Source organism: Neovison vison, chromosome 6, assembly GCF_020171115.1.
Source record: "Neovison vison isolate M4711 chromosome 6, ASM_NN_V1, whole genome shotgun sequence".
NCBI lineage: Eukaryota > Metazoa > Chordata > Mammalia > Carnivora > Mustelidae > Neogale > Neogale vison.
The window spans coordinates 95,676,856-95,692,979 of NC_058096.1; the positions used below are offsets into that span (position 1 = coordinate 95,676,856).

General features: G+C 40.4%; 1 protein-coding gene across 7 annotated transcripts in view; it reads right to left on the reverse strand.

The window, feature by feature from the left end:
- Nucleotides 1-1,554: 1,554 nt before the first annotated feature.
- The window catches only part of PLD1 (phospholipase D1), a 198,189-nt gene continuing 183,619 nt past the window's right edge, over nt 1,555-16,124 (reverse strand). For all 7 annotated transcript variants that reach the window (XM_044251797.1, XM_044251795.1, XM_044251796.1 and 4 more), the window contains 3 exons: nt 15,013-15,166; nt 8,386-8,503; nt 1,555-6,706 (listed from right to left, as the gene is read on the reverse strand). In XM_044251797.1, the coding sequence (XP_044107732.1) occupies nt 6,482-6,706; nt 8,386-8,503; nt 15,013-15,166 (497 nt within the window). In that variant the 3' untranslated portion in view covers nt 1,555-6,481. The remainder of the gene's footprint in view (nt 6,707-8,385; nt 8,504-15,012; nt 15,167-16,124) is intronic.

Genomic DNA, 16,124 nt, shown 5'->3' on the forward strand with positions numbered 1-16,124 from the left:
TAAATGTCATGTAAAATCTCTCAATTTTTATGTTTAGCAATGAATTCACAATGTTAAACAATGTTATATGGTCCAAATAAATATGCCTATGAGTCTTAAAACCTCTGCCTCAGATGATAGAAAGATTTAGAAAAATTGAGACCATTATTTCCCAAATAAAAGTGGAAACGAATTTAAGAAATACACTCTCTCTCTTTGGCCTATGGGTCATCAGCCTGTGACTTTTGGTACATTTCTGTAGTGTAGGAAGCCAACAATGTAAGCATAATAGGAATTTGGAGAAAACCACCTTTTATTTCCTCCCCTTAGACACCCCTCTCTGCCCTCCCTCCAGCTTAGAACCTCCACTTGGAAATTACTATTATTTTTATTTTCAGTTTTTTTAACTGAAGTATAGTTGACATATATCTTATTACTTTCAGATATACATCATAGTGACTCCACATTTTTACACATTATAAAAAGATCCTCAAGATGGTCTAGTTACCATCTGGAAATCCCTGTCATTTTATGGCCTTCTGGAAGTGCGAAAAAGTCTAGACCACGGGGTTGGGTGTGAGGTGTGTTGTCCTCTCTATTCTAGATGGCCTGTCTCACTTTCAGAGAGTAGATGAAAGGCATCTGCTGTAGTTTGATAGAAATACCTACTGTGTGCAAGGCATTGTGTTTTTACCTGTGCATCTCTTTAGCCTTCATGAGTGAGGCTTTATTGCCACATTTGAAGACTTCTGGATTATTTGCTGGCAGAGTCCCATGGCTGGCAAGTAGCAGGGTGGAAATCTGGGGTGAGCTCTCTTGAATGCTGAAACCCATGCTTTTTCCACTGGTATTTTGCTGTTCAGTCCCACACCTCATATACCTGAGGGTTTTATGTGAGCCCCTGGAGCCTTGAAGAGGGAGTAAAGAACAGTCTCAAGACTATGACCATTCCTGAGTGTGAAGCTCCAGAGCAATTGAATGAGCTGAAATGTGTAACGTGCTTAGAAGAGGTCCTGGCCAACAAAGTTACTCGTGATAGCTCTTACTGTTATTGGTAGTAGTAATATGGTTGTTTTCCCGGTTCCTACTCTGGTGTCCTCAAAGACTGGTATTTATTCTATTTCACTCTAGTCATTTGTTGTTTTCTCCAGCTTGGTAATTCCCATACTTGCACCCAAATATCTCATTTCAGGCACTTTCTTATTTTAAGAAGGGAACTTTGCACTCTCAATTCACTAGAATGTGGGCCCCATGAAGGGTCACCTGGTCTTTGTTCACTGATGCGTCCCAGCATCCCCACTGGCCTTGCTCAGTATGTGCTCACTGGAAGTGGTCTCAGTCTTTTACAAGAAATTCGCCACCTCTCTCTATCGTCACACCCCACAGGTAACAGAGGTCTGGGAGAAGCACAGGATGCTGAGACTCTGAGGCTGACCTGTGTGGGGGCTCACGACTGGGGTGTGGGGTGGGGCTCCACAGACACACAGGTGTGTCTCAGGTCCAGACATGCAGCACTATGGCTCTCAAGATCCTGGTGTGGAACAGGAAACTGTTTTTAGGATAAAGGGACACTGCTCATTTCACACTTTTAATTATTTAATGAATATTTACATTGAAAAAAAAAGCAGTTAGGGAACCAGGCACAGAGAGCATTGATTGTGAGGCAGAGAATGGATACATGGATCATTTCCAATGCTTCACAGATGGAAAGTTCACAGGAAACTGAGTCTTCTGAGTTCAGAGTTCTCATTCTAAATACAGATGCTTCAACCAATCCATCCTCATTTTTTTTCTTTTTTAACGTTTTAGTTACACACGTTGTCAGTCATGTACGCCTATGAGTGCTCAGCTGGGAGAAGCCTGCTTTAGCTGATAAGATCTCTTTTCAGAACCAAAACCATGTGATTTTACTCCTGAAACGACCTTGTTCTTAAAAATAAATCCATTGTAGAATGCTGGACTCTGGGACAGCAAGACTTGAAAACCTTGTTAGCGAAGAGATTATAATTCCTCCAACTCGGTTTGGTTGAGGTACTCTGGACATTCTCTGCTCTCTCTAGAGGAATGAGCAGTAGGCTTTTCTTAAATATGGTGAATATTTTAGCATTTGCAAATCATTTGGTCATGAATGCATGTAAATGAATGGACATGGCTGTGTTCAAATAAAACTTTATTTACAAAAACAGGAGGTCCAGCCTTGGTGTGCCAAGTGCTGCAGTAGAGGTGAGGCTCGGAGCGTGAGTTCTGTCCAGAATATTGAAATACTCTGAATCCATATTCCTTGCCAAGTATTTGTTTTTTGTGTCATGACATGTGCTCCAACGGCAGTACTTCAGTATGAAGTTTTAGAGTGGTTTAGGAGAATGCAGTGCCTTTGGCCCAAACTATTTTGTGTGAAGAATCCAAGTAGATCAACATTAAGGGGGCATGATGTTCTATTTCCTAGTGTCTGGCAGAATTAGGGTGACATTCACTTACATACATTTATCAAGAATAAAGTGGACGGTTATAGCTGCTTGGGGATAGAAGAGAGTAGTTAAGCCTGTATTTTGGTTGGATTGCCATCCTAGTCTCTCTGACTTTACAACTTCCAAATTGTCAGCATGACAAATTTTCATTTATCTTATGTTTGATTACTATTTCTAAGCTTAAAAGTAACAATAATATAAGGGAAAAATAAAACAACCTATAAGAAATTAAGTCATAAAACATTCACTTCTTTTAGTGAATGCTTCCAATCTCAAGTCAGTCAGTACTATTTCACATGTGAATTAAATGCCATTAGGAATCATTTTATGGTACCTGCCCACCCCCCTAAGAATAATGCAAATTCACTGACTTTCACCTGCAAATTTCTGAGAGATGCTGATGATGAATTCCTTTTCTAGTGCATTTCTAGATTCAAGATTCTCAAGGCCCATCCATTTTAAACCTCCAAACTGTCAGTAGTAATTGGCCTCAGAAGATCTTCTGGGGTAATACAAGTGTATTCCTAAGCACACTTAAAGTCCTTTAGCATTTGCTCATTTTATATAAGAGACTGTAGAGAGGGATGAGGAGACATGAAGGATCCTCTTTGTCCCTGCTACAGAGGGTGACAGACTCAGAAAATGCTCAAGTGCCTTATCAGATCAGGGAGGTTAATAAGATGATTACCTCTGTTAAAAAATAATAATATTTTGTCAGTCACTTAAAAGGGTAAGTTAAATGGAAGATTTGTTTATAGACCTCATTTTTTTTTTTCCAGAAACTCTTTTCTTGTTCTCTGAAATGGTTAACGTAATAAAGAGGTCCTCTACTTGGGGACAGAGGCTGAAGGAACAAGGGGTGAGGAGATGCAGGAGGAGGAACAGGTGGTTCTTGATGAGAATACAGATCTGGTCCACCTATAGGCTGGCATCTGCAGAAAGGCTTCTCAGCCTGCTGTTTTCATCTGGGAGACTATTCATTCATGATGTATTACATTTTTCTACGTTAGTACACAAGATGTGAACTGCTCATGTTTTTGACTACCTACAAATGAAATTTTCTTCCAAAGGGTGTACTAAAAGAAAACCAGTATTTTGTTTTACCATATGCCACTCAACTATCTAATGACCGCCTGCCTCTCCAAGCCTCTGGGTGATGCCTTAGAGTTGAGAATAAAGACCGTCCCAAGGGAAGGGCAAATCACCAAGTGCACACTTGATACCAAGCAAATGCCTGCACCAGACCAGTACCCTCCAAGGAGTAGGCTTGGACAGTCTGAGTAGTCTGAGTAGCTAGTCTACTTTCTGCCAGTCATTTTGTATAATCATAGAATTTTTCCTCCTTGAAAACAAAGTATTAGAGATTATCAGAGTATGGGGTACAGCATTAAAGGGCATTTTAGAAGATCAAAGTCAATTTAAAATGTGGAACAGATTCATAATAGCTTTTCAGGGGGCTTTGAATCATTTGCATTTTGAAGTTGATAGCAGATATTGCAATCTTAAAGATAAGTTATTTGAACTTCTACTATTAGGTAGTAGTGGTGTTAAAATGCCATAATTAGGCCATGCAGTACACCTTGTGCCCACACCCCATGTAACTTTTGCAGAATGCTGCCCTACCTAAGCTGCTATTGCAAATAGGCAATCATTACACAGAATCTTCCAGAAAATCCACCCAAGTAAAGTGGCAGCCTCTCATCTTTACAGAAGAATGTCTTGCCTTTGAGAAGATGCAGTAGAAAGGAAACTTGCCCCAGAAACCAACAGTAAGATTTCTTGCCTGAGACGATGTAAGTTTGTTATTTCATTAACTCTGTCCTCCACCTCGTTTATTCACCCACCGAACAGTTACTGAGCACCTCCACTGTGCCAGGTACCTACCGTTCCAGGATGTGAGGACACACTATGAACAAAACATGGCAAAGTCCCTGCCCGTGGAGCTTACATTCAAACAGGGGGAGACGGAACACTTAAGTACATGACACCACGGTGTTTGAAGCAGCTGAGAGACATTCTGCCTTAAATCTGTTTGCTGCCTCTCCTCACTTGTGGATACTGATGACATCAAGGGGGAGGCCACAGAGGGACCAGCACAATTTCACCAGTCCTCCCTCTACTATCTCATAGTTGCGTGAACTCAAGGGAGTCCTTCAACCAATCTGGGCCTCAGTTTCCTCATCTATAAAATGGGGAGAGGCTGGGTTAAGTGATTTTTTTTTTAAGAGAAGGGGAACTTTTAGGCTTTTATTTTTCATGGTGTCAAGAGCATTTTGCACAAAATCAAAAACCAGTGTTGACTGTCGTACAGTTTAAAAAATATGGAAAAGTAAACTATAAGGAATCCTTAGGTAGTCCACATCCACTCAACATTTTAAATGTCAATCTAAACTTCATAAATAGCAAATGCCTTATTTACAGCTGCTGTAGAATGAACTCATTTTATACCACCTCCAGCCATCTGAGAAATTATTTATTCATAAAGCATAGCCCCACCTCATTTGTGAAATGTTCTCTAGTTGTGAAATCCTCTCCTGAGTGTGACACGCTGTCCTACTCACCCAGATTACTGACTTTGTACTCCTGCATAACATTTTTCTAGCTCCATGAAAACAGGGATTGGATCCTCACTTTTTTTTGAAGAATGACTCCAGTGAGATCTGTTCTGGTAATCCATTCATGTGTGATCAATGCACATACATCACGTTTTATGGGCACAGGCCTTTTGGGAACCCACATCAGCTCTTCAGGCTGTAAGAATAGTTCTGCTTAGTAACATAAGAGCTAGGGTGTACCAAAGGGTATATTACCATTCAAAGAGGAAAAATGGATTTCTAGAAAAATTCACAGACTAGGACAATGTGAATTAACGAATATCCTAACCTCTTTGGAAGCGGGGTGGAATGTCAATGCGTATTTAATAATACAATAACACAGGTTAAGTAGCAAGTATTTTGCAATCAATTTTTCTTTAAGAAGGTAACATAGCTGGGGGAGCTGAATGTCAAGGTTAGGCTTCTACTTACTAATTTGGTATGAGTTATGAAGCATCTGGTTCTCTTAAAAGATACATTGCAATTTTCAAATGGAAAAAATTCTAATTTCAATCAATCCAGCAGCTAAAGATGATAGGAAATTTTCCAGGACTATAAGGAATCTTCTTTTCTTGTCTGGATCAGATCCCCATGGCTACCTTGGAGGCTTCTGAAGGCTGTGTGCTCTGCCTCTGAGTTTTATCAGCTGCTATGGAATGAAATATCTTATACCTGTTTTCAGATTTGATCAGGTGGGCCCTATCAAAAGACCGTATCTAGTCATTGCCTTTGAAGGCAAAGTAAAATCTCTGCCTCAATAACCAAATTTAATTCCTTCCTATTGTTCTGTGGTGTTAAGATCTATAGTGTCAATGTTATCAGAAGAACCTAATGTGGGCTGCTGTGTACATAATGTCTACCGTGTCCTTTCAGTCACTGAAAAGGGATAAGGACCCCATCCTTGCCTGACTGAATACTCCTACTTCAGGACCAGATGGGCAGGGGCATTCCCCTGTCACCTTGAAGAACCTGAAAGCAGCATCACAACATCTTCTAGGAATAAACAATGTCTCAAACTGTGTGTGTATGTACTAGGAAATGAGGGCAGGGCCAGCAGTCATTGCTGCATAATGGGGGTCAGAGAAGAACAAGGAGGTTTCAACAATTTTTGGCAACCTAGATCACAGGCACAGGTAAATTCTTGTTAGAAAAGGAAGAGCACTGTGGTGTACACCATGGAATTTGTTGTTGAGTATATGCTACCAATAAGAATACAGTCCCTTCTTCAGAGGGTTAAGCAGGAGGAGTTAGAAAGCCCACCTGATGTTCAGCGTCCTTCGATCAGTAGGACCTCAGCCCTGCCCAGCCAATTCAGAGGGTCCCTGCGGCAGATCCCAGGGTATACCAGGGCTAGCTGCGACTGTGATGATCTCCCTAAAGTCACAGTGTGCAGTGTACTTTTCAAGGTGGAAGTCCTTGAGCTGCAAATGAGTATCTCCCTTAAGTCCAAACCTCTGTGGGCACTATGGCTTCTTTGGTTCCAACAGAAGGCAGGAGGCTTTCTTCAGACAGGAAATAAAAAGGGAATTGCACTAAGAACCCACGGATCTTTTTCAGTTCTTCCTCAGCTCTAATGGGATCTTCCCTTGCTAAGACAGGCTTGGTTATAAAGTCTCTCAATTGAATTAAATTGTGTACTTCATCATTGGGAAGGCACCGGAACACCTGATTAAAACACAAATAGGAAGAAATGAGGTCGTGAGTTTAAAAGATATCCCCTTTATGGAAAATACACATTCTGACAGACAAAATCTTTGCTTTATGAAACACGTAGTAGTTTTAGGCCACAGACCTGACTGAAGAGTTGCTTATTTGCTACCAAGAGATGACTAGATTTGCTTCCATCAAAAAGAAAAAAATCTTAGATAGAGCCTTCTATCTGATCTACACAAGTCACTGACTTCAGGATAAAGTCAAGCTAGTGTTAGGGGAATTCAACTGATGTTAGTCCACATTCAGGTTAGGATTTTGGATAATAATTCTCAGAATTTCACTGGAGGTCCTGGTCAAAGAGGAATATTGCAGATTATATTGTTTCTTAACTTTTCATTTTTCAAAAATGTTCATATCTGTACCTTTAAAGGTACCAATTGTACACTTATTGTGCTAATTGAAAATGAGCTTCTTATATAACAATAGTTCCCTCCTAAATACTTAAGCATGTATTAAGAATATGATTGTGCCTATATAATCACGATAGCATTTTCATACCTCAGAAAATCAATTCCAAGTCATTTAAGATATGGTCCATATTCAGATTCATCCTGTTGTTCCCAAAATGTTTTTTTATAGTCGCTTTCCTGTACTGCATCCCCCACCACCACCACCATGAGGATCAAAACAAGGCTGTGCTATGCATTTTTAAAATTACATTTTAAAAGACTCCATGCACATGACCTATTTGACTGTGGCCTTAAGTCCTCAGTATCAAATAAGGCTATATAGACTGTCATGTTTCATTAGGAATGATGAATTTTCCAGCTGGAAGGGACTCCAGAAGTCATGAAGAACAGTAACACACTCTTTTTTTTTTTTTTTAGTATATGTGCTGCCGAAGCAAGCACCAGTAACACACTCTTAACCAATTTCTGCCAGATGGTCAGCAGATCTCAGCTCGAATATTTCTAGGACAGAAAGCTGGCTACTTCAAGAAATAATTTGCTCCCCTGTTGCACAACTCCTACCTCTTGTACATTCTTTATCATAACCAATGGATAGAACTTACCAAAGGATACATTTGTCCTCCCTAACACTTGGAGCTTGTTTTAAAACCCCTTTCCAAAATTAGAGCTGCCCAACAGAGAAGTGTTTCCTTATTAGTAAGTTCCATCATAAGGATGGATACCATTTACTATGCTATGTGCTAAATACATTTAAAAGCCTACTCTTTATTATCATAAGCGCCCTGGTGGATACTCCTTCCAGTTTATAGAAGAAAGGAGAGCTCAGAAAGTCAAATCACTACATACATAGTTCTGTCACCAGCAGCTGGGTGAGCTGGGTCGAACTCAGGTCTGACTCATTTTTGGATAACATTTGCCTCTTTTCTCTGTCACTAGACACATCCAAAAGTTGGGTAAGCACCTTCCAAGGATGCTCATGATGGGATCCCAGAGTCAGATGAGAGATCAGAATATCGCTAATGGCTCTTCGAAACCATAATCCATGATACTTTTTGACTCTGTTTTTTAAGGTCTACAAAGAGGTATTTTATTACAACTTGGAAATTACTGGTTTTTTTACACTCATTAAGAATACTCTGTTCCAGTAATATGCAACAATAACAACGTGCTTTTGTGATGTGATTCAATTAAAAAAGGGGAGGGGAGATATGCAAACCTCACCTTATCATAAATTGTAGCATTTCGAGCTGCTGTTGCAACCCACACCTCCTTGAAGAATTTGTCACTCACTGGATCCTGAATGTTTTCACTTGGTTCAGAAAGATAGCCAAGGACAACCCTGAAATACAAGTATGCTCCAAAATGAGTTACTGAGATAAAGAAATTTGCTGCAGTATTGTTTCTAAGGTAATGTAATTCAGGCTCTCAACCCCAGAAGTCCCTTTTTTTTTTTTTAAAGAAAATCAGAGGAAGCCATTAAAACTCTCTCTCTGTGTGTATAAAACCTTCCTTGCAAAACAAAACAAGTCTAAGCTGTTATGATGCTTGAAAATTTTAACTGTTGGATAGGCAGAAATACCTGAATTTAGTTCCAAGAGAGTCTTGGAATTTGGCCTAAGGGGATGAGACTTGGAGGATAGGGTTAGCATTCAAAGGGTCAGCACCCAGGGGGCACCTGAGTGATCTGGTTGGGCATCTGACTCTTGATTTTGGCTCAGGTAAAGATCTCGGGGTCCTGGGATCAAGCCCTGTATTGGGCTCCACGCTCAGTGGAGAATCCCCTTGGGGCTTCTTTTTTGTCTCTCCTCCTCTCTCTCTCTCAAATAAATAAATCTTTTAAAATATACACACACACACACAAAACACCATGTACCAGCAAAAGTGCCAAGTCCTTTCCAAGAACTGTCTCAACAAAGTTATGAATAAGCAACTATTATTATCTCCATTTTACAAATAAGGGAACTAAGGCACAGAGAGGGTAAGTAACTTGTTCAAGGTCACCCAGCTGGTAAGCTATAGATCTGTGACTCCCCACCATTTGACTCCCAAACGTACGCTCTTAACCAGAATGGAATAGTCCTTTTTCTTCCCTTTCTCTTTCCCTCCCTCCCTTCCTTCTCTTGGGCCAAGAACTATGCCAAACTCTAGAGCACAGAAACAAACACAAAAGACATGGAGCTTCTTTGGGTAGTTAAATTAAATGGGTAAGGTCAATAATGAATAAATCATCATCCTTAAAAAGAATGCAGTAGTGTGATAAATACTGGGTGTGCTTTAAAAGTACGGGAGCCTTCCCCTCCACCCTTCCTGTTGGCCTGACCCCACCTATCTTTCAGCATTCAGTGCAAGGCTTCCCCTTGATTCATGGCTCCCCCTTCTCCCAGCTCCCATTTTTCTCTGTCAGGCCTCAGAGATTTGGACATTCTTCTTTTGCTCCCCCACTGAACCTCATATTTGCTTTATCAGAACACCTACAATACTTCATGCACTTTTTGTTTTTAACAGGTTTATGTCCCACAGCTAGCTGGTTAGTTCTTTAAGAGAACATGACCTGGCTACTCATATCTCCGAAGTGCCCGGCAAAAAAGAAGCCACATAACTAGATGTTGTCCTATTTGATCATATATAAACAGTGGACTAGAAACAAATTCTTAAGCAAAGCAAGATAAATTTTAGAGGTCGCATTTGAAAACAATAAAAATCCTTGTACTCATGTAAGGCCTTGAGTAAAAAAACATTTCTATCTCAATCCTGTGAGGTACATGGTACATGATTCCCATTTTGTAGATGGGAAGCTAAAATTTGGAGACCTACTACTAACAAAGCTAGATTTTAAATGGGACCTAAAGCCCTTTCTCACATGCCTGATGGTTCAAAGAAGATCAAAAAGTCTTATGTTACATTGAAGATAGAAGTGAGGACTAGGCCTTAGAAGGACTTCGTCTTTTACACTGAGAGAAGCTGGGACATATTACAGACTCTGGAGTGATAGGATCTGACTTTACATTTGAAAATATGGCTGCTATACTGAAAATAGAATGTGGGGGCAAGGGCTATAACAGCGAGACCACTTAGGAGCTCCTGCAGTAATCTGAGTGAGAGATGATGGGGCTTGGGCAGTGGAAAGGAAGGTGTGGAGCCAACAGGTTGTACTGACAGAGCAGGTATATGATGTGAAAAGAAGTGAGGCATCAAAGATAACAATGGGGGTAGTGCCAGTTTGTGGGAAAAGACCAGTAATTCAGTGTTGAACCTGTTGAGACTTCCATTAAACATTCACAGGGTAATGCAAAGTAGGCAGCTGGAGAAAGGAATCTCGAGTTGGGGAGAGTATAAATCTCAAGTTGGCTGGAGTATAAATCTGAGAATTATTTTATATATGTATTCATAAAGCCATGGACTTTACCCTGGTTTACCAAAGGAGTGAGTTTAACAGAAAAGAGGACCTGGTGAGCTTTAGTGGGAGGGAAAAGAAGGAACAGCAAATGAGCCTGGAGAAAAGCAAGGGTGTTGTATCTTGGAACCACACTAAGTTTGCCAAGGAGAACTGTGTCAAATTCAAATGAGAATTGACCACTGAATCCAACAGTGTGGAAATCCTTCTGCTGTTACCCTCTCTGTATTTAAATAAATGTGGATTGACATCATTGTTCTTAATGGTTGCAAAATTTCCCATCATGTGAAATTTCCTTAACCAAGTATTTTATTATGACCTTTTGGATGGTTTCCAGTTTTTCAATATTCTGCACAGTTTTACAATGAACATAATTTATTCATCATGCCTAATACTTTGTGAATTTATAGGACTCTTTTACTAGGAAAAATTTTGGAATTAAATTTTACTTCAAGAAAGGCTGTTCCAACACAGACGCCATGACCGTGCCTGTTCTCTCCAGTCATCCCCAACATGATTAATTCCTGAAAAAGCTCAGCCATTTTTACAAGGATAAAAGGACATTTCATTTTAGTTTTAGTCTGCACTTTTCCCACTATCTAAAAATTCTTTAAAATAAATGGATTTGGCACCATGGGCTCACTTAGGATTTTTTAGAGCTTTATAACCTCAAAATTTTATTTCCACTTCAAATAATGTCTCCTTCAGACTATCGAAGAATAACTTTTAAAATGGATTTAAGGAAAAAAAAATGGATTTAAAGAATGGTGTTTGCACACAGATGCTGGCTGCTAAGACCCAGAGCAAAATCTGCAGCAAATCTGACGGGCAGTGCAAGTCATGACAATACATCAGTTATAATAATACCTTTGATGGGGATCAGGTCTAACAGCTGAAAACTTGGCAAAAACAGTTCTGTGACGTTGCTTTTAACTTCAAAACAAGAGGTGACACAATGTGTCTAACAAGTTATCAGTTAAGAGCTTGTTTGTAGAATAAGTATTTAAATAAGTCTATAAGAGCTAATTTCTAGTAATAAATTATTTTCCCTGTCAGTTTTCTGTTAAAATGCACAGAAAAGTGAAATTCTCTGGATATTCTTTTGAGAACTAAGGTGAGGGAGAACATGTCTGATTTAATGTAGGCGCTTATAATGGGAATTATTTAATGGTTTATTTTTTATGCATCGGTGGAACAGGAGGAAAACTGCAGAAAATAGTTCTTGTTCTTTCCATTCCTCATGTCTATTGCTTGACATGATTCTGAGCCGTACTTGGGTGGATAATGGTTTCTGTTGAGTGATGGTTACATCCGTACCGTTGGATAATTTTCCAGGACTTAATGAACTGTTCGGTACATAGTTGCGACATTCAGTGCAGTACCCTGATGTTGACTCTATTTAGAATTGATTTCACATTGAAATGTGTCTCTCTATTTCTAGTCAAAAATAACCCAGATGGAAAATGGATTGAAGCTTTTTTTGTGTGTGTGTGAGAAAATGGCTGTGTTCTAGGCCCCAATATTATCTTTTAAGAACATTTAAAAAAAATTTTTTTTTAAAAAGATTTTATTTATTTATTTATTTAACAGAGATCGCAGGTAGGCAGAGAGGCAGGCAGAGAGAGAGGAGGAAGCGTTCTCCCCACAGAGCAGAGAGCCCGATGTGGGGCTTGATTCCAGGACCCTGGGATCATGACCTGAGCTGAAGACAGAGGCTTTAACCCACTGAGCCACCCAGGCACCCCAAGAACATTTCTTAATAAAAATAGCATGAGGTTTTTTTGTGGTATTTTTCTAATATATTAGCTGTGTTTCCCATTGGGGCAAAGTAGAAAATGATTGTTCATGAACAAATACCTTTTTAAGACAGTTTGAAAATATATCCAGTTATTTATTTATTTATCTTAAAGATTTTATTTTTAAGTAATCTCCACAGCCAACATGGGTCTTGGACTCTCAAACCTGAGATCAAGAGTCAGCTCTACTGGCTGAGCCAGCCAGGTGTCCCTATATCCACTTTTTTCTATCAGTGAAAAACCTATCAGTGAGGTATCAGTTAAAGGAATTACAGCATATTCACATGATATAATACAATGCAGCCATTAAATGTTATAGAAGAATACTTGATGACACAGAAGTATGTAACATTATTTAAATAATAAAGAACTTCCTAGGATTGCAAGATTCCAATTATGGTTTTTTTTTGTTTTTTTTTTTTTATTTGACAGAGAGAGATCACAAGTAGGCAGAGAGGCAGGCAGAGAGAGAGAGAGGAGGAAGCAGGCTCCCTGCTGAGCAGAGAGCCCGAGGCGGGACTCGATCCCAGGACCCTGAGATCATGACCTGAGCCGAAGGCAGTGGCTTAACCCACTGAGCCAACCAGGCTTCCAATTATGTTTTAAAAAAGAAATACGGTATAGTAATATATATGTGTCGAACAAAGGGGAATGATGTTTGTAACATTTTTTAAATAACGAAGAACTTCCTAGAACTGCAAGATCCTAAAAATGAAATACAGTAGAGTAATATATATGTGCCGAACAAAGGGGAATGATAGACAGCAAATGTTAAAGCTGTTAGCTCTGGGCAGTGGGACTACAGATGAATTTAATTTTCTTATTGCTTAACTGTATTTGCCAAATTTTCTACCACAAAAATAGGTTGTAATAAGAACCACCTACACCTTTATAATTATTATACATTTAGAAAGTTATAAAGAAGCTCACCACTTTAACGAGAATATTTAAGTTCTCACAAAACTGAAAAGACTCGTTTATACAAAGAAATACTTGCTTCCTCATAGATGCTGCCATAGGCAATAGGTGGGTTGATTAACAGGGTACTAATTTTAATCTCCTCCCCACTAAATGAAACAAATTAACACCAGAAGCTAATTGAAAATCAGTGGTTTGAAAAAAAAATCTTACTGGCAAAACAATTAGTAACAATGGCAATAAACACAGCCATAAGAACTGTGAGGAAGTTTTGACAGTCAGATTTTGAGGGATGGATTTGCCAAGCTCCTGGGGCAGAGAGAGCAGATTGACCCCCTCTCTGGAACTGAAGGAACTGAAGCTTATCTTGCTTCTCAAGAGTTGGAGCCTGGGCTGCTGGACAGGAGGAAAATGGCGGCCAGCATTTGCAGGGAGCCTAGTACTCAGGATGTGCCTCTCTGCCAGTGAACCCATGTCCAAGCGCCACCATTCACACCACAGGGTTAAAACAACAGCTCCTTTCCCCAAATAGCTTAAAGCTTCATCAGGGCCACTGGCTGCATCTCGCTGTGGAGGCCACAAGGAAAAACCCATCCCTGGCGGATGCAGCTCTAGAATCATGGACTGAGGAGCTCACTGCAAGGGCCTCGCCATAGGGGAATGCTCAGGATAGTCCATGGACCATGAGTGAAGTGATAGGATCAGGGGTTCTAGAAGGATCCGTCTGACTACTGAGACTAGATTACAGAGTCTGGGGTGGGGCCAGTTAGAGCCCGGACCTAGAAGGTTCTCAGAAACATTAAGAGAATGAGAGAGTCATTTAGGGTCCCCCAGCCCTTGCTGCTCTGCCCAGGGTTCTCTCAGTTTGAGCACAGAACAGTGTAGAATTCACATCTTGTTGCAGAAGATGAAGAATCTTTTGTGTCCGGGGCTGAAGTTTCCAAACTTCACCATCAGCAGTCACTGGCACCCTCCTTTAATACTCTCTATTACATCCTTGTATTATTGGGACTATAATAATTTTAAAAAATGGACTCTAAAAAACTTAAACAGGTGGGTGCCTGGGTGGCTCAGTTCATTAGGTGACTGCTTTCAGCTCAGGTCATGATGCTGGAGTCACAGGATCAAGTCCCGCACTGGGCTCCCAGCTCCATGGGGGGTCTGCTTCTCCCTCTGACCTTCTCCCCTCTCATGCTCTCTGTCTCTCTCTCAAATAAATAAATAAAATCTTTAAAAAACCCAAAAACTTAAACAGGGTTGACTGAGTGGCTCAGTTGGTTAAGCGCCCAACACTTGGTTTTGGCTCAGGCTTGTTCTGGGGTTGTGGGATAGAGCCCCCAGTCAGGCTCCATGCTCTGTGTGGAGTCTGCTTGAGATTCTCTCTCCCTCTGCCCCTCCCCACTGTTCACTCTGTCTCTAAAATAAATAAAATCTTAAAAAAAAAAAAAAGAAATTAGATGGGTTGGCCTGGCCTGGTCCTAAATCAATGAATAAATTTAAAATGCTATTTTTCTTGATTACACATAAAAATAATAAAATGATTAAAATAGAAAATATTTACACCCACATAAAGTCCTTTTGCACACTACTGGTGATTCACATCTCCTACTCTGGGAGATGCTGTTTTAGACAAGAAGGACCTGGGGATGACATTTGTGTTCAGGGCAGGAGGTGGGATGGGGTTCCAGCACCCACCACAGTGAAACAAGATAAGAGGGCCACAGCTCTGGGGGGGCCCACCTGAAGCACTGCAGCCGAAGTCCCTGGGCGAAGCGGCCAGCCTGGTACTCTTCTCCATCCATCACCGAAGGGACTGTCTCTGTGTCCTGCACGATGACAGCCATTTCACTGTCACGCTTCCCCAGCATGCTTCGATCATTTATGTTGGCAGAGCCTATAATGGGAAACAGTGACGTAGAACAACCTTCTTGGCAAAGAGTACTGTTGGTTGCCTTCCCTGCTCAATTCTTCCTTCCTAAGAAAACCTTAATTTTGTTCAGGTTATCAAGAAATGCTGAATTTTGGGAAGGGGAGGCCCGCCATAACCCAGGCATAAGTCTTGATCAGTCTAAGCCAGCTACAGTAATTTTGTGATTTTTACCCATGACTGGCTTAGGAATGGGCACTTGACATCATTGTAGCCAGTGTGACATGAAGAAAAGTATGATGGGGGCTTCTGAGAAAGTCTGTCTCTTTATAAACAGACACCAGACTGGGATTCCATCTCTTAAAGCCTTTTGATATTCTGGGTTGGATGTTGGATGAGGACATGATTCCAGGAGCTCCTGTAGCCATTTTGTAACCACTAGGGGACAAGCAGACAAGTGGAAGATGGCAGAGCAGAAAGAAGAAAAACCCTGAGTCTTCGAGTCACTGAACTAGCCAACTTTTTTACCTGCTGGTATGTGAAATAGTACAATTTTCCTTATTGTCTCACACACCTCTAGCTGAATTTTCCATCTAGTAGCTCAGAGGCTTCTAACTGATGTAATCATTATGCACACACACAAAAAAGACACACCAGTTCAATTTCGTCAGCTTTTAGACTTACTCTTTTGGAGTCTGGTAACTTAACTCATAGCCATGTAATTATGAATGTCAAAGCCCCAGAGCAGCTTCACAATCAAGAGCCCACTCTCAAAATACAGATTAGCATTAGTGGCTTTGGTTTTTATGTTCTCTTGCCTCATTTGTGTGGCATGCCAACTGCTTCTATATCAACTTTTTTCCATTCTATTTTTAAATCCAAATGAGCTGAGAATGTTGACTTTCACATGTGAAGGGCAAGTATTTTAATATTAGTTCAACCTGGGCTTTCTCCATTCCTCTGCATGTATTTGGAAACCCCAGCA